A 19,123-nucleotide genomic window follows, 5' to 3' on the forward strand; every position below is an offset into this window, starting at 1 on the left:
GCTGCAGTCGAACACAATAGCCTATGAATGTAACATATTGTTCATTTAAAATCAGATTATTGATTTTTATCTTTTTTTTAGAAATCATTTAGAAGATGAAGAATAATATTAAATATAGAAATCATAGACAAATATTAAAATCAAAGAAATATAAAAAATAGAAAAAAAATGCTCCAAAAAATAAAATACCTATGTAAAGATAAAATTTTCCTTGAAAATGATGAATACGCATAGAAACAACATCAGATAATAATTATTTTGATAAAACAAAACAGCTTGTTGTTCCCAAAACACTATCTTCAGTATAAATGTCTGTCACACTTAGTTACAAACGTTTACATTTCTTTATTTAATATATTATTTAATATAATATTTAATATATTAAATATTTAATATATTAAAAAAGAATGTTAAAGAAAAAATAAAGAGAAAAGATTCATTTTGAAAAAATAGCGCCATTAAAGCTGGGTGGAGCTCATCTGCCTCTTACCTGTTCTGTATCTTCCAATCAGAGACTGGAGCATCTATCTTGTTCCACTGTTGGTGAGGATCAAACAAAAGGGGATCCAATACAGTATGGCGTTATTCACCATTTCTTTTAGATCTCTATTCATTAACATTTAATATTTAGTTATTAATAAAATTGCAATACCTATCGAAATATATTTTTAAACTTATTTATATGTATAAACAAAATTATTATTAATACATTACATGACTAATATCTTAATAAACATTAACATAAACTTAATAACTTTAATAACTTTCATAAACATTTTTACTTTTAACATTTTTTAATAAATTTGAAAAGTGATTATATGAACTAAAGTAAGTATAAATGATGTGATGTATATTAAATAAATTGAATACAAATAGAATATCTTTCTTTTTTTTCAAGAATCATGTCGATATGTCTACAACATCTGTTTAAGTTATTAAATTCATTTTAAGTCTATTTATCAATAACTGTATTTTAAAATTTATTCTAAGAAATTATTTTTTTTTTCAATTTTTATAAATTATACTAATTGATAACATGTATAAAATCCGCTGAAATAATAACGATGAATCTATCATCAGTATGATTTCAGTGGTTCGTAACCATGGGGTTCCATGCATAAGAGAAAATAAAAAAGAACACGCTTCCTCTGAGTCGGGAAGTGTCGCGTGTCCTGATGGCTCTCTCCTTCCAAGAACTAGGATCGTTTAGATTTGACCTCTTAAACCGTGCCTTAGAATCTCCTGAATTCATCAGACCCTGCAAAATTTCCATGGCAATTAGTGACTCGACATTCTATCATTAGTTTCAACTTTCAACATTTTTTCTTGTTTTTCTTTTTTTTTCTTGACTACTGTATGACATATATATATATATATTTTTTTATATATTAATGTATTTTTAGAATATATATATAGAATATATAGAATGTTATCTGTAATTTATTTTAGAATACTCAATAAATATTGTTAAATATTTATTAATTATTTAAAATGGAATATAATAAAAAAAATATTAAAATAAATATAACAAATAAGAAAAAAATTTATTATTTGAAATCATGGAATTTGTATAAAATTTGATATTGTTATTGTAGAAATAACTTAATATTTCGGAATAGTTTAAATTCATTAATTAATAATAATAATTAATTTTAGAATTTAAATACAAAATTTATACAAAATACAAAGTTTATACAAAATTGGTTTTTAATGAGATATACAATTAGATATGTAAACTTATAAATTTTTTATAAAAAAAAGTTAAAATATTAGAAAATACTTCACCAGTATTCTCCAATTTCATTTTTGACAGTGAGGAGGAGAAATGACAATGGATCGTCGGGAGTGGTAAGAGAAACGAAAGAAATGTCCGAGGAACCCCCACTGAGGAATCCAGAGGCCCATCCATGCCATAACAACCCGTGAGGCCCTTTTTTTCTAATTCACGATCTCAGCATCAGGGTCCACGTTATTCACGTGGGTCTAATACCCCCTCGAAGACGTTAATTCGAGAAATTCAATCCAGATTTCATCACCTCTCTTTTCTTGTCTGATTAAAAAAAAAACATATATATTAGTTAAGAAAAATACAAATTTTCTTAAATAAAAAATTATATTTTATATTAATCTTTATTTAATTATATTTCTATTTTAATTATTATATTTATTTTTAATAATACTAGTTTTAAATTTTAGTATATTAATTCTTTCTAAATTGATTTCTTAAAAAATTTTCTAATTAAATAATAAAAAATTATTTTAACAATATTAGAATTAAGAATTAATTTTTAATACAATTATAATGAAGAAAATTGTGAATTATTGGAAAATAAAAATGAACATTAATAGAAAGGATTGAAAGAGCAGAAAAGCGAAGGTCAAACAACCACTTGGACAACCTGATGGTGAACACGTGTGTTTGAAGTAGAAATATTTCTGAAATGCGTATAGAATCCGCACATGCATACTAAGCCGTAACAAAAATGTGGAGACAATAAGTCTAGGAACATTCTGACAGGTTTTGTTGCTTTTTGGCTCTCGCTATTTTTTCACTTCCGGACTTCTTGTGAATGAATGTTCTGAACAACTCGTATTTTTTTCTTTGCTGTCGTTGGAAAAAAAATAAGACAAAGTTACATTGATATACTTTATAAATATTATGAATATTATAATTGAAAAAAATTGTAAAAAATTTTAATGAAAAAAAAAAATTTTTAAAATTGTATCAATTATTTCTTTATAAAAATATAATTTAAATAAAGAATAATATAAAATCTTTTAAGAAATTAATAATTTGAACTTCACATTTATTTAGTAAATTTATTAGACTGAAATGTAGAGATTCGCAAATTACAAGATAGAAGATGAAAGCTCCTCGTTGACATCACGACAACATTCACTAATCCAGCTGTTAGTTTCACCGGTTCAAATTTATCGTATTCGTAATCCAGGAACAGATGTGATTATTAGACAACTGTTTTCTTCAATTTGTTTAATCAATGTCCATCCATTTTCTTAACAAGAAAATAAATATATTGAAAATTAAATTCATACTTGCTTAATAAATGAAAAGAATTTATATAACGAATTTTTTCATTCTTTGTTACTTCATTATATATCTAAAAATATTTCTAAATAGATACTGTTTTTGTAAATTTGTTTTATGTTATTAAAAAATTTGTCATTAAAAAATTAATTGTATAAAGTTATTAAATAATATTATAAAAAAATTTAAACAAAAATTGAGATAAATATGCTCTCTTTGAATGAATCTTCTTCTCTGAATGTTTTCTGAATTCTAGAATGTAATAAATATTATTTTCAGAGGCACATTCAATATTTACTAAGAATTTCAAGTGAACTAGTTTAATAGGCTTACTAGTCCTGTTTAAAATATTTAATGTTCATTGAAAGAGATTCCTTGGTAAACTAAACTATTATCTGTAAAGAAAACAAGTCACAGATATTTCTTCACAAAATATAAAATACAAAATACACAAAGAAGAAAAAATATTACTATTCTTTATTTAAAATAAAGTAAAAAAGTAAAAAAGAAATTAAGGAAAAAATTCTATTACCTTAAAAAATTTATTTCTTTACAAAAAAAAAGAAAAAATATATAAAATTTACTTATTTTTCTATTAATTTTTTTCTTTTATTTTTATTTTTTTCTTTATTTTTCTATTATTTCTGTTTATTTTGTTTTATTTTATTAAATTTAAATTATCTAAAAATTTTATCTTAAGACATGAATATTTTGTTTGAAACTGAAATTATATCTTGAAAATCTAAATATTTCCATCATTGTAAACATAAAAATATGTTTAATAACCCTTTGAAACAAGCTAGCATCTGGAGAATTAGCGAGTTCGAGTTTCAATATTCGACGACGGCCAATGTCATATGATGAAGGGCGCACTTTTTTCTAATGGATAAAATTCGATGGAGACATGTGTTCGCCAGACGACGTCTCCAAGGTGCATGGGAATGAATTATGTTTCATTATGTCCGTCTTACAAGAGTATAAAGAACCGATGTTACACAATTTCTTTTCTAAATCTTTAATTCTTAACCTCTTCTTTCCCTTTCCTTTATCTCATCTAAAAAAAAAATATCGTTTAACCTTTCTTATAATATCGTTTTATCTTCCTTATAATATCGTTTTGATGAAAACAATTAATTCATAATAATTGCAATAATATTTAATATTAAAATAAATTGATAAATATATGAGATGCAAAAATTATGAATATGAAACAGTAATCATGTCGCATATCGAATTTTATACAACGTATTTTTTCCGTTATTGTAATCGATCATTTGATTCATCTCAACTATTGTGTTAATAATACTTAATAGATAATAAGTAAATGCGAAAATACTATAACTTCAACTAAATATTAAGAAATATTTTATGTATAATGTATTATTAATACAAAAAGAAATAATATATATGATTGTATATGTAATCAAATGGATATATTCATTTATATTTTCTTTAACATTATATTTTAGCATTGTACACATATATATGAAAAAATTGAATATTTACTAAAGTATTATGTAAAATATTGAAGATAAAATGATTATATAAATTGTTCACTAATTATAATTGGATTATAATTATGATTCTTTAAGCATAAATGATTTTGTAATTAAAATATAAAAGTTACATAATATGTAAAATACGACATTAAACTGCGCACATACTCTAAAACAGCGATCTCTCAGTGACAATAAACAAACGGTGACGACGGAAGTGCAGAAACGCAGCGTCGGTTGTTTGTTTGATTTTCAGATCAACTTTCTTTCTGGCAGCATCCACGACGTCGACGGCTCCGTTGACGACGCGTGTACCGTGTATACATCGGTTCCAGAACGAGGTTTCTTGAATCGTGAGAGAGGACCACCCTGATCGTCGTCACATCTTCCATAACACATTACTTATTATTTCTTATGAACGAATTTCTTCAAAATTATGATTTAACGGCATTTTAAATATATTAATAATTTTCTATCACATATGGTTTTATTGAAATATTTATTTGATTATTATTTCTTTCCTTAATTCATTAAGGATTAGGAAAACAAAATTCACTTAACTATCTCAATGTACCTGTGGTCGCTTTCGCATTTATCCCTAACCAATGAAATGTCGTGGCTGGATTATGGGGATTTTATTAGCCCCTATAATCCAAAAGTAGCAAGTACCTATGAGCAATATGTTTTCACAAAAGCATTTGGCACGTTCCTTCTTAAATTAACCTAAAGAATTTAACTAAAATCTACCGTTCAGTTAAGATTAGGATTCATTAGAAAATAAGAAATTTTATTACAAAATTAATATTTTTATAAAATTTTTCAATTAAGGAAAAATTATATTAATTTTATAATTAAAATTCTTATAATTAAAAAAATTCTATAAATATATTTTAATTCTATATATATATATAATAAATTAGAATTATTTTATTTAATTATTTATATTATATGATATATTATTATATATTATATTATATGTAGCATTAAATTAGATAAAATTAAATTACTTTAATTAAGTAAATAAGATTTTAATTTATTTAACGAAATTGAAATATTGTTAGTTTTTTTATTATAAAATAAATAATTTCAAATAGTGAAATTATATATAAGTTTTTAGAAAATTAGATTTTCTTTAAGTTTTCCTAAATTGGTTGTCATCCAGTCTAATAGAATTCGTGAATGTCTTAAGTACTATGTTCATATTAATGGTCACCTCCTATAATGAGGATTACTTTCATTGTTAACACTGCTGATGGCGTACTTACTAGAATTTGCAGATGGTTCTTCAAGCTGAAGATAATCTTTACTTATATTTCTATAGTTCGTGTTCGTAACGCCATATTGAAAAATAATATTCCATCCTAAAATTAATATTAATTTTTAATACATTTAAAATCATTGCACAGTTCGATGGTAAATTCATTACAAAAAAAAATTGAAATTATCTTTGAAATCCTTAAATAATCCTTAAAATTAGTGTTTTTGTAACTAAATTTTGATTATTTGTCCAAATAGCTTCTACTTGAAGCTCACAATAATTTCCAGATTTTAGAATGTTAAAGTAATTACTAAACACAAAAAATATAATAATAGATAAGCAACGTGACTGGAATCTCATTAAAGGTGTAGTGCACTCTATGATCACCATGTGCTCGCCAAATTCTCTAGTTTATACGACTGGCACAAGTCTTGACATGTGTTCAACAGAACTGCAGAAAGGTCAGTTATGTATTGACAGTCCAAACAGGTAGCACGTGCAATCATCATGGACACCTGGTGAAAAAATCGTCCTCCAATTCAATAATAGTTAAATAAAAATAAATATATATATAAAATAAATAATAGTTAAATAAAAAAATAATAAATTATGAAGATGAGCTGTTAGTTAAAAGTTATTTAAATAAAAAATAAACAGAAAAATATATTTTTATGAAATGATAATAAAAAGAAATCTTTATTTTTTATTTTTAAATTTTTATATTTATTTTTTCAAGTAATCATATATCAACTACATCACAGGCAAGAATTATCATACATTGAAAATATATTACAGTAAATGATGGTTATATGGAAAAATACGTATATAATTTAAATGAAGTCAAAACTTTCTAGCTCACTTTCATGAATTAAAATAAAATTATATTAAATTTACTGAATAATTTATTCATTTAATTTATTCATTTAAAAATAGTTTAAAAATTCAAAAATTTTAAGTAAAATTATATTCATTAATTAAGAAAAAAAATATTAAAATATTAAATATATAAATATATAAATATTCTAAACGTGAATTTACAATAATTTATAAGATTAAATCTATTGATGACGTAGAATATTGACTTTAGAGAATGAAGCAGGTATTGAAAAATTTTAAAGTTCGTAAATATAAATCTTGAAATGGTGAAAGGATTTTTAATCGCTGGAAGTCAAACAGTAATTCGGATTAAGAAAGCAGAAAAATATTTGCACTGAAAACAATAGACAGATTGGCGACTACTGGTTTTCTGATGATCGTGCATACTGTTAATATTCTAGCACATGTTTTCTTTGTCTTTTTTTGAAAAAACCAAAATTTAATCTTTTACCATTTTTAATACCAAGTTTTATAAATTTTAAAAATTTAATTTTCTTCATTTATCTTATTTCATTATTCAATTATTCTTATTTCAAAAACTTTTCTTTAAAAAAAGAATTCTATGAAATAATTTTTATGATATTTTGTGATGTTGAAAAAATTTGAGATTAATAATGATTTATAATGCGTATATAGATAGAATACAATAAGTAAAAGTAAAATGGGAGGAGTAGTGCTGATGGTTACCAGAGAGTCGAGTGGATCGGCATTGTGAGAGGCACTTGTCGCTATTCAAGAATCATAAACACGGATTGACTTCTAGTCTCGTGCCTCTTTTGGACGCTTTTTCCTCTTATTTAACAGATTTATTCACTCTCTTCTTTTCTGAGGAAAATTCTAACATCTTTATCTAAATATTTTCAATTTAAGATAAGTAACTTTAATAAATATTAATATAATAATTATATAAATTTTTTAAATATAAAAAATAAATATTAATATTAAAATAAAAACATAATCAAATAATTTCTAAAATAAATAATATGTATAATCCTTTTTTATAAAAACAATAGAAATTTAATTTGATAGTTGATTGAATAATATCTAATTTTCCACTTAATAGCTAAAATTAATAATAACTTATATTATATAATTTATTTTCTTTATTTCAAATGTTTCTTTACTGATGATAAGAGATGATGAAAGATGAAATATAGAAAAATTAATTGACGAAATTTAAAAGGAAACATATATATCTTATTTATACATTATTTATATATTTCCAAAATAACTGAAGAATTAAATACCATTCTAATCATGATTGTATTGTTATACATAGTAAATTCTTTAAGAACATACATAGTGAAACACATTCACGATGAGATTAATCGTAATAGATGATGAATATGCTCGAAGAAAATCTGGAATCGCAAGCAAGAAGTGTTCGTCAATCTTTAGTCTATAAAGTCGAAACATTCAACAATATCTCTTATGGCTTTTCGGCTAATGTTGCGCACGTACTGTTCACAAAGTGTCCCTGGACTAGGTCCGTACGCATTATAAATGCTGCCTTTACGATCCGCGCCGACAGATAATTTCTACAATGTTTGCACCGGCCACCATCTTCGCCATGTGTCGAACATACGGCACCGTCATCCTGGTAAAGAGCAATAAGCCTAAGGTAGAGAAATTGCGTATTCTTTAGACACGGTCCTTTCTTGATCCTTACAATTGCAGTTGTCATGTACGGTTAGACCTGTGCAAATAGAATACAATTAAACATAGGAAATTCTATCACGCTTTCATGATTTATTATTAATAAATTTACTTTCATATAGAATTTTTCAAATTTTTCAGAATAAATGTTATACAAATATAAGATGTTTAAAATTTTACTTAAGAAATTTACAATAAAAATAAAAAGTATAAAATAAATAATAATATAATATAAATAATAATAATAGATATCTTAAAATAACAAAGATATGATAAAAATTTTAGTTTTTAATTCTGAGTTTTGTAATATTTTTCCATAAGTCTGAAAAATTGAAAATATGCTATATTATAAATATAGTAATAAAAATAAAAGTTGAATGAGTATAAAAAAATACAGATGTCCTTTATGACCTTGTGAATTTTCTTTTACAGAGACTTTCACCTTTTTCCCTCAGAGGAAACATGTGTTTCGACCACCAGTTTTCGGCAGGTCGCGAACACATGTTCCGGGTTGCCATTCAGCTCGTAAATGCAAATTCACGGTACAGTCGACATAGCGACACATGGACCACCATCCTACATCTATTATCACAATGTCCATCTTCCATCCTTGTGTTTTCAATAAACATCTGGATAGACTTTTTGAAAATTATATTTGTGTGCAAGTCAACAATGATTTTTCTGAGCAATGGAATTCTTTTAAAATCACGAAAAAATCAAAAATTAATTTTAAAAATCTATATATAAAAACATGTCTTCCTTAAATATATTTTTATTATAAATACTGATACAAACAATACTATTAACATATGAAACTTCTATTTAAATGATAAAAAATTATAAAATCAAAGATTACCTTTATCAAAACTAATCAAAGATTATCTAACAATAAGATAACAAATTTGTAATTCATAAATTAGAATATAATTAAATTACATAATTTATAAATATAATGTAAGAAGTTTTTGAATATTTAAAATATAATTTACTATATAATATTTGTATAATTATATTTGTATAATACTATATAATTTACTATAATATTTGTCTTTAGAAATTTACTAAAATCTCCATTGATCAATTCATAATTTATTTTTTAAAGATTAAAATAACTTCAGGGTAAAGATATTTCAGGTTACTAACGGAAGAAGTTTCTGGGGAATTCCCACTGTAAATATTCCAACAATTGTTCATAGACAGATCGGCGCCGTTTTATGACCATGATAAAAGACTTCTTAGGCCATCAGGTGTTAATTGCTTTGCTGGTGGCAGAATTCAACCTGAAATACTGAAATACCTTAATCCTTACAGCCAGTGTAAACAGGCTCATCCATAAATTCTCATCAAATCGGATTTTCTTTGACAGTACACTACCTTCAAGGAATTATTAAAAGCCTCTTGCAGCTAATTAGCCTTTCCCGACAAGTTGTTGGAAACAGGCAGGTTAGAAAATATATGTATATAATAACTATTTACTTAAAAAAAAATTATTATATATTAATAAATTTTTTTTAAAGATTATATAAGAATGATACAATTATATCATGGCATTTGAACTTATACTTGAATTTATGTTCATATGAAAGCTAATTGCAAGGATAAATCTTATTTCTAGTAACTTTTTCACCAAAAAAAATAAATTATATAAGATTCTATATTTGATACATGTACAAGTATCAATGATTTCAAACATCAATTTTATTTGAAAATCTTTTGAATAACAAATTTTATATAATATATATTTTTTAAATATAAATATATAAAAAATAATTATAAAGTTGTATACGTATGTACTGATAATATATACTGTTAATCTTATAATTATATAATCAGAATTTTTTGAATAATTTTTTTTAAATTAAATATTATTATTATAAGATTTAATATAAATTATATATTTCTTTATGATAAGAAAATATAAGAATTAAAAAGAAAAATATAAATTAATTTTTTTTTTTTAAATAAAAGAGTGAGGAAGAAAGTCATAAAATGTAATGTAATGTATAGAAAAAATAGTCTTTGAAAACCCTTAATCTGCAACGGTGCACGACGAAACATACATTCGCATGTGCATCGATTAAACGCAACCGCGTACGCATAATTAAGCTCACGTTAATATCGTGAAACGGTGCGTGCAGCAGAAACGCACGCACATCTTTGCAACTTTTCTTGTGTTGCATAGATGTTTTAGATTCTGAATACTGCTCATTTTATCTTTTGCAAATTTTCAAAATATTTTTTTAATTTATTCTTTTATTCTTTTTTTAAATTTATTAATAAAAAATTTTAAAAAAATAAAAAATAAGAAAGAAAAAAGCAAAAAATAAGATATAATATATCTTAACCTTTTATGATTTAGAGAAATAATAGAAATATTTTCATATTTTATTTTAATCGTTATGATATCTAAATTATTTTATTTATTTTTTTCAATTTACTATCTTCTCAATTATTTCTTCATAGATTAAGTTAAAAAAAATTCTAACTAATAACAATATTTGATATTATTGTCAATGTATGCACAAGATGAAATTATAGTAATTTTATTATACAATTTAAAAACCGCAAGATTACTTTGGTTTCTCTGAAAATATAAAATCAAACATTAATTTCATATAAGATTAAACTATTTCATATAAGATGTTTCTTATAAAACATTTTTCTTCTAAAATATATAGATATTTTAAATAAGTCATCTTTCTTGATTACATACGTGTAATTATCTAGAACTGCCAAAAAATCAAATCGTGGTAAATCCTAAGGAATTTTCAACCTTAAGGAAAAGCCAAGGAAGCTAGGAAGATGGTGCAAGTTATTTGACTTTGATCAGCAACGAGTATTATTTTGGTGTTTGGCCGCGTTATTTATCGGCCTCTTTATTGGCGATCTGATTTTCAGTTGGCCACGAGCCAGGATCCGGGATTTTCTGCTTGCTCGTTTCGCTTCCCAGAAGTGAACGGCAGAGACGAAGAAGCAACGTTAATGTCTTTACTTTCGATAAACGTGTTTCGATGTAACGACAAATTCAGACGTATGTCCTATGACTTTCTCAAAAATGTAAAAAAACTTATTAATGACCACTAAATATTTTCATATGATGTTTTACTTCGAAATCACACTTTTCTGAAATAAATTTAATTCTTCTTTAAATATTATATTAATAAGTTATACAAAATTAAAAGAAAAAGAGATTAGAAATAAAAGAAGAAAAAATTTTGATAAAATTTTTGTAAATCAAGTATATCTGATACTATTTAAAGCTAATTTATATTTTGTGAACAAGAATTCTTATAACATCATGATATTATAATGATATTTATGTAATGACTTATGATTAAAGTTACATGCTGATTTAAAAATTTTTATAAATTTTATATATATAGAAAACAAAGACAGAAATTTAATTTATATTTAAAAACAACAAAAAATATTTAAAATTTTTTTTCATAAAAAGTAATCAAATAATAAATAATAAATAAATTATCAATAAAACAAAAAAAAAAAACAAAAAAAAAGAGGAAAAATAAAGTGGAATTTAAGTTTGAAATTATTATTAAGAAGATTCTTCCGATTAAGGAGAAATTCAATGATTTCGTTGATTCAGTCGCCATGTCCGCAACTAAATTTTAGACAGGCGTTACCACAACGTGGAGTGAGACATAGTAAATCACGGGACTATGTAGGAAAACCGTGGAACCCGTGAAAGCTCGAAACGCGGAATTTATAGACACCTTCAAAAGAGCTTTCGACCGTCACAACAAACATGTCCCGGCAATCCAGCATAGTCATTCATCATTCAGCCTCGCCACACTGGAACTGCGGCTCGTCTATCAACGATTTTGAATCGTTCCATTCGCCTGTATTAATTTCAATTCGCGAGAAATAAACTTATTCTTGAAAATATCTAAAGTTTTGATGCTAATATTTAATGCATTAATTTATAATTTTTTTGTCGCATTAAAGATGGAAGAAATTTATGAGATGAATAACTTGAAAGGATAAGATCTAAAAAAAAAAGAAATTATTAATTTTAAGATTATTTAGATTAATTATTTAGTTTAATGTTTAAAAAAATGATTTAATATAATTTAAAAAAATCCAGATAATCTTTAAAAAAAATAGTATTTAGTATTTATATAAGTTAAACTTTACAATCATACCTATTTGATCCAATTAGTCAGAACTAATTTTATATCTATTATATCTCATATTGATATATGTATAATAAAAATTCTATGAATAAAAAAAGAAATAATTATAAATAAAAATAAGTATAAGTAATATATAAGTAAAATATATAAGTAAATGAATTATTAAATTCATTAACTTTACAGAAAAGAATTTGAAAAAGTATTTCAAATATAAATAAATTATGTTAACAATGAGAATAATCAAACAAAATTGACAAAGAGAAACAGAGGAATCGCGCGTTTTCGCGCCATTTCATGCCAAGTGAATGCAGAGTTTTGCAGATCATAGCCCTGTTCTTCGCTATCCCTCGCTTTATTCTCACTGGCTCCTCGCGATATAAATATTCAACATGGGTCGTCCCTCAAGTCTTCTATCTCTTTCTTCGTATGTTCCTCCTTTTCTGTTCTTTCTCTTATAACACTATCTCTCTTTATTACTACCCAAGCCATTCAATCTCTCTCTTTTCAACTTCTTCAATCTTGCAGATCGAGATTACTGAAGCATCAGAAAAAGATCATCAATCATTCTATATAAAATTTAATAAAATTCCTTTCGGCAAAATTCAGAAGTTAAATACTCATTTCAAACAAATTTAATAAAATATCTAAAATAAATAACAAAATTATATTCATTTCATGAATTTCAATTTTTTTACTTTAAGAAATCATTAAAAGAAGGAGCTAAGAAAATTAAACCATAAGCATGAAAATGTAAAAAAAATGTTCAAATTCCAATTTTATCCATATTCTATCTTTTTTTTTTTTTTTCACGTTTACAGTTTTGACAGTGGTTACAACTTTTGTAGCTCCCTGATCACGATCCTCAATCTCCCAAGCCCCCTTTCAGTATATCCTTTTCTTTCCAACAGCCAAGTTTTGTGGGTGGGGACTAACTGACAGACACGATGGATAAAAGAAACCGTCCCAGAGCATTGGAGGGGTTTATATAGGCGGATAGAGGGGCCAGGTAGGGGAACAGCTCCATAGTCGAAGGCGGGGTTCCTGGTTGACATGAAGAGGCAGTCCGAGGGCCGGTTCTTTCAGATGAGTCTGAACTTTCGAGCAGAGACGTATGCTCATTTACAAGTCTACTATAAATGTATCGACATTATATAGATGCTGAGCGTGTGTCCTATAATAGCCCAAATCCTTTCATAAAAGAGTTACTTCATAAAAAATCCTTTGAATTAGAAAGAATCCTAGAAATTAGCTATAATTCTATTCAAACAGGTTCAAAGTGTTTGGGACGAGTTCTAGTGAGTGATGTCTAAGTGTTTAACTATTAACTAATAGCTAAAGTGAAGTTTGATGAAGATCATGCAGACCACGCAACCGGTGAGTCTCCAGACGCAAAGGATCCAGGGGCTCTATCTTCTGGACAATAATGACAGCTCTGGAATTCCTCACAGTGCTGAAAGCTCGGCTAGTAACTCTCCCGATCACTATGAGAGATTTTCTCCTTCGACACACTTAATGGATCTAAGCAGTCCACCTGAACATAGAGATTTACCTATATATCAATCTCATCATCATCTTCATCATCATCAAGTACTTTATCAACAATCCTCTTACCTGATGTATGAAAATCCTGATGAGGAAAAAAGGTATCAAGAACATCCCAATGGAAAAATCCTTAGGGAACTTCAAACTGACTATGACAGACGTCTTCATGATAATTCTCCAGGTTTTTTGTCAGACCATAGCAGAGATCAAGAACAAAATCTTTATTTAACCCCATCTCCTCAAATGTATTCCTCTGGAGGAGAAGAAATGACACCTAGACAATCTCATCAAAGTTATCATCACATGGATTCGGTTGAATACAAGCCGGAAGTAATGGAATACAAACCAGACGTAGAAGAGCAGCGATACAAGCAGGTGGAGATGAGCCAAATCACGGAACCTTCTTCTTCAACTAAAAGTTATGTACTCGAAGGATCTAGAAATGGTGGAAAGAGAAAAAGAAAATCAAGTACCATTGAAAATGAATCTGAAACGGAAAGTAACGCGTCTTCGACAAAAACGAAGGTGAGAAGGAAAAGTGGAGCAACGTTTGAAGAAATTCAAAATCAGAGAGTGATGGCCAATGTGAGAGAAAGACAAAGGACTCAAAGTTTGAACGAAGCATTTGCTGCACTTAGAAAGATTATACCAACGTTACCAAGTGACAAGTTGAGCAAGATTCAAACATTAAAACTAGCTACCAGATATATTGACTTCCTGTTCCAGGTATTGCATTGCAATATGGAAAACACTGAGGGTGCTGATGATGCTAGTAAGTTTTCATCACATTTTACATTCAAGATAAAATATTAAAATTAAATTCAATTATAATGATGTAAGCTTTGAACTAAACAATTTACATTTCTTAATTTCATTTTTGAATGCAGTTATTAGATATAAATATTAGATAGATATTTTGTTTTAATTACTTTCTTATTTTTTTCTTCTTTTTATTTTTATTAATTAATAAGTATTAAAATTGATGAATATTCTACAAATATTTGTATTTTATACTTATATTTGTATCTTTATACTTTGATTTTTAATAGTATCTCGATTATTTAAATATTTATTATTCAAATATTTAATTATACGAACATCTTATTTGGGTATTCGATTATTTAACAATATTGGTAATAAAGAAAAACAATAAGTAAGTATTAAGTAACTTAATAAATTTTAAAGATTTTTGCCTGTCATACTTTCTATGTATATAATTATCCAAAAAATTCAATTATTTTTGACAATTAATTCAATTAATCAAGATTTTATATATAATAAAATCTTTAAATTTGTTTGTTAAAACAGATATAAACTATTTTTTCATCGTAGCAGCAGTAAACTATTTTTAATACTATTATTATTAAAATAAATAAGAGTATAATGCATATTATATAGATATATTATATTTATGAATCTAAACATCTAAATAGTAATCTTTGATAGTAACTATTATAACGTATCCGTCGGTATACCTCCAGCCAAGTAGCACGTGTTTATAGAAACTAGTTCGTTTGTTTAAAGTTCCTGTAATTAAACAGATCCCCATGAAGAAGTAGTTTTGATTCGAATATCAACAACTATGCTAAGTAACTGTGTCATCTCTAGAGGTAGCTCTTCAGGTAAACATCTTTTCCCACTCGACTTCTGTTATTTGTCGTTAGGTAAAACAATCTTTATCAAACAAATTGATTGAAGAGAATAAATCGAGAATGAATTAGTCTAAATTTTAAGAATCTTTAAGAATTTCTAGATTTGTTAAAATTGAATATATAATCTTTTCTTTGCATTTGATTAATCTCTTAAATTAGTTTACGATTATATTTTTGATAAGTTTGTATCTTAACTTGTTAAAAAATTTGTAGTATTCTTCTGAAAAAAATTATATTAATTTTATGATTTTGATATCATTAATAAAAATCAATTTGATATTTAGTCTAATTTTGTATTTCAACTTAAAGAAAAAAAAATTAAATAATTTATGGAATATTTTCTTTTTAAAATATTTGAAGATTTTTGAGTAATGAGATTTATATCAAAGAATTCTGCAGATATTGTAAAAGCAAAATATGTGCTTTTTCAATATTTTGTATCATTAGTTTTCTTGCATTTCTATCTCTTAACGTTGACAATTAGTTAGAGTGCGATTTAGTACAAGTCAAATAGTGGCAATATGTGCAGTACAATAACTTCAGGTGACTAAAGATATCGAGACACGCTAACTGTCTTGAAGACGAGGACGATGATTGGTCCATTTTCAGCGCGCCAACCGCGAACATTCACTATATATTTCTTCCTTTCATTTTGCTTATCTGATATCCCATGACGTTTTTCTCTCTTCGTCTTGGCAAGAATTCTTTTTACTTACCCTTGCCCGAATACTCTGATTTAAATTCTTTTAAATTATAATTACAATGTACAATATTTACGAATTTTGCAATTTATTTTTTATTTCAATATTTTCAATTTCAACACTTCAATTTTAAAGTTTAACAATTTAGAGAATTCACAATTTTGATTGTTTCAAATGTTTCAGATATTCTTATCATTCGAGCACTTGTAACATCATATGTATCTGCAATTTTAAAATTTTTCAATCTCAAGATTTTCCATTTCAAAAACTTTTAATTCGAAAAGTTTATAATTTTAATTCTTGCAATTTTTTGCTATTATTATACTAATATATATATAGTATTATATAATATTTGGAATTTTAAAAATTTTAATTTCAATTATGTTTCATGATTCGCTTGGAATTTTAGGTTTTCTAATTCCGAAATGCGTAGAATTTCTTTTCTTACAATAGACATACCAGTTCAAAGATCGAGTTAGAAAAGAATTAATCAAGCTCGATTTCTTGTTTCAGACGAAAGAAATCCAAGAAGTGCTGTTCTAGCCGCCAGAGAAATAACTTCATCGTCGTGCAGCTACATGGCTCACGAAAAACTTTCATACGCTTTTAGCGTTTGGAGGATGGAAGATGACTGGAATTCGAATCTCTAGAAACTTTAAAAAATATTTTTTGAACGCTCAACAAGGTAAAAGTTACTTTAAATTGATAATCAACGCTTTAAACGTTGTATGAATATCTAGAAAATATAGAGAATTTTAAGATAAGAGCTTAACAATGCTCAGCGATTATTTAAACATATTTCTATGAAATGTTCATAACGAGGTGCAAACTGGGAGTTTGTTAAATTGCGTGTCGATTTCCTATTTTCGCTGGCACGAAAATATTGAAATTATGATAATAGGAAAAGACAATGGCATATATGAAAATAATCTATTCAGGATCAACGATGCTTTCATGGAACATATTATTTAAACAACATTTAATTTTCAAAAATTATCGAATTTTTTAACATTATAATCATATAAGGAAACAATCTTTTTAATATCATATCTGTCAATTTCTTTCATCGTCTAAAACGAATAATTTTATGAATATTTTTAATTTTGAAAAAATTGAAGTAATCATAAAATTATGAAGAATTATTTTTTGAACAATTTTTTGTGCCGCCAATGTATTTCGTAAGCTTCTGTGATGTGTTTAGATATTATTCTAATTCACTTTTTATATATTAACAAAACAATATGAATTATTTTATTTACCTTTTTAATCTTTTAATAATAATTCGTTAATGTAATGTAATAAATAAATTAGAAAAAGATATCAATCAATTCGTTTTCCATTTAAATAGCGCTGATTTTCGTTTCTTAAAATATTATTTGACAAAAATTATATTAAAAATTATTTTTTTCTTTTATAAAATTAATTACAAAAGTTGCTTGTAATTTAAATTTGAAGCATGTCACACTTGCTGGTCATTACGAATGACTAATTAAGAGTAATTATTTCTCTAGAAGGACTAAACATCTTTTATTGATCTTGTTGAAATCACGATAGTCAACTTCGTGATAGATTAAGAAAGATTAAGTTCATGAGACATAACGTAAGTCAATAATTTACGTCTTCTTCTCGCTCTATTAACATTGGAATGTTTTTGGCTCGTTAGCCAATTCCTCCATAATTTCTGAACCGTGTGAAAGTGATAATATAATAGTTCATTAATGATCTTTTCTGTTTTCTATCAATCTCAATCTTCGAAATAGAGCAAAATGATCCAAAATAATTCTATTCGTTATATTGATCCGTTATGTTGATACTTATTTACTCAGTTATTTTTTATACTATTTATTTAAAAAATATATATTATTAAACTGATAAATTTATTTGTCAAAAAAATATCGTAAAACAAGATATATTTTTCTTTAAAATTTTCGTTTAATTTTTATATATTATATTATTTAACTAAATAAAATTTTTTATAAACTTACATTACAAATTACATCTAAGTTTATATAAATATGATAATTTCCTACAACAATACTTATAATATTTTAATAGTACTTACATCAGAATAACCCCTAAATCGTATAATAGACACCATTAGATTCTCTAAACTTTACCAATTTTCCTTCTTCAGATCCACGACAGACAGTAGTATCATTGCTACAATTTTACGAGTTTTTTTACGAGTCTCGATGATCGTGGCAGACTAACGTCTCGACGTTGTGGAAACAAGTTCTAACTGCTCCGACGGGTAGATGAAACTTAAACAAAACAACCGACAGAGAAACATTAACGATCATTTTGGCGCCAATAGGTCGGGGAAGATATCATACCTTTTTCAATTTTTCTTCTTCTTTTCCATATTTTATTTGGATAATGAGAATAACTTTTAGTAGTATCTATTTTATTTCATAAATGTTATAGTTAAAGTAGAGATTCCTTCATAGTTTAGTCAATTTTACATGAGAAGGTTTCGAACACAACCAGTTATTTTAAACCAAGAAGACAAGAAGGGAAAAGTTGGGTCTACGTTTGACTTGCTTAACGAAGACACGCTACGTTAAATCCGCCAGCGTCTTTATTGCCGCACTGAATCTTCGTGAAAAAAAGTTTGCCTCCAAACGAGGTGCCATCAGTGTCCCCCTTGAGAAGCTGTCATGAAACTATTCTCTTTTCCTTTTCCTTTTTTTTCCCTTGTTAAAGCTTTATATTAATTTGGAAAGAAATTTTACTGAAAAAAAAAAA

The 19,123-nt window shown here is 26.0% G+C and overlaps 1 protein-coding gene and 4 long non-coding RNA genes across 8 annotated transcripts in view; 2 read left to right on the forward strand and 3 right to left on the reverse strand.

Moving 5' to 3' along the window:
* Positions 1–963: 963 nt before the first annotated feature.
* On the reverse strand, positions 964–4,981 carry LOC102674985. Of its 2 annotated transcripts, XR_004151810.1 has the most exons (5): positions 4,711–4,981; positions 2,855–3,014; positions 2,400–2,605; positions 1,786–2,050; positions 964–1,258 (listed from the first exon to the last, which is right to left on the reverse strand). It is a non-coding gene; the product is annotated as an uncharacterized LOC102674985 (long non-coding RNA). The 2 variants fall into 2 exon arrangements; XR_420531.2 differs by lacking the exon at positions 2,855–3,014.
* A 5,932-nt stretch (positions 4,982–10,913) lies between these two features.
* On the forward strand, positions 10,914–12,235 carry LOC116186269. Its single transcript, XR_004151236.1, has 2 exons — positions 10,914–11,363; positions 11,963–12,235. It is a non-coding gene; the product is annotated as an uncharacterized LOC116186269 (long non-coding RNA).
* A 1,010-nt stretch (positions 12,236–13,245) lies between these two features.
* On the reverse strand, positions 13,246–14,509 carry LOC102675345. The gene is made up of 4 exons (XR_004150999.1): positions 14,372–14,509; positions 14,095–14,299; positions 13,810–14,014; positions 13,246–13,721 (listed from the first exon to the last, which is right to left on the reverse strand). It is a non-coding gene; the product is annotated as an uncharacterized LOC102675345 (long non-coding RNA).
* LOC102675487 (protein twist) overlaps positions 13,703–19,123 on the forward strand; it is an 8,025-nt gene continuing 2,604 nt past the window's right edge. Inside the window, exons 1-2 of one of the 2 annotated variants that reach the window (XM_006607285.2) lie at positions 13,703–14,797; positions 16,892–17,063. In XM_006607285.2, the coding sequence (XP_006607348.1) occupies positions 13,831–14,797; positions 16,892–17,028 (1,104 nt within the window). In that variant the 5' untranslated portion in view covers positions 13,703–13,830 and the 3' untranslated portion in view covers positions 17,029–17,063. Of the gene's footprint in view, positions 14,798–16,891; positions 17,146–19,123 lie in introns of those variants that run through there. The other variant, XM_031512226.1, reaches the window with a different exon arrangement.
* LOC116186084 overlaps positions 15,381–19,123 on the reverse strand; it is a 7,294-nt gene continuing 3,551 nt past the window's right edge. Inside the window, exons 2-3 of one of the 2 annotated variants that reach the window (XR_004151012.1) lie at positions 18,441–19,109; positions 15,381–15,699 (exon numbers count right to left, since the gene is read on the reverse strand). This is a non-coding gene — a long non-coding RNA (uncharacterized LOC116186084). Of the gene's footprint in view, positions 15,700–16,061; positions 16,601–18,440; positions 19,110–19,123 lie in introns of those variants that run through there. The other variant, XR_004151007.1, reaches the window with a different exon arrangement.

This window comes from Apis dorsata, unplaced genomic scaffold, assembly GCF_000469605.1.
Source record: "Apis dorsata unplaced genomic scaffold, Apis dorsata 1.3 scaffold_4, whole genome shotgun sequence".
Lineage (NCBI taxonomy): Eukaryota > Metazoa > Arthropoda > Insecta > Hymenoptera > Apidae > Apis > Apis dorsata.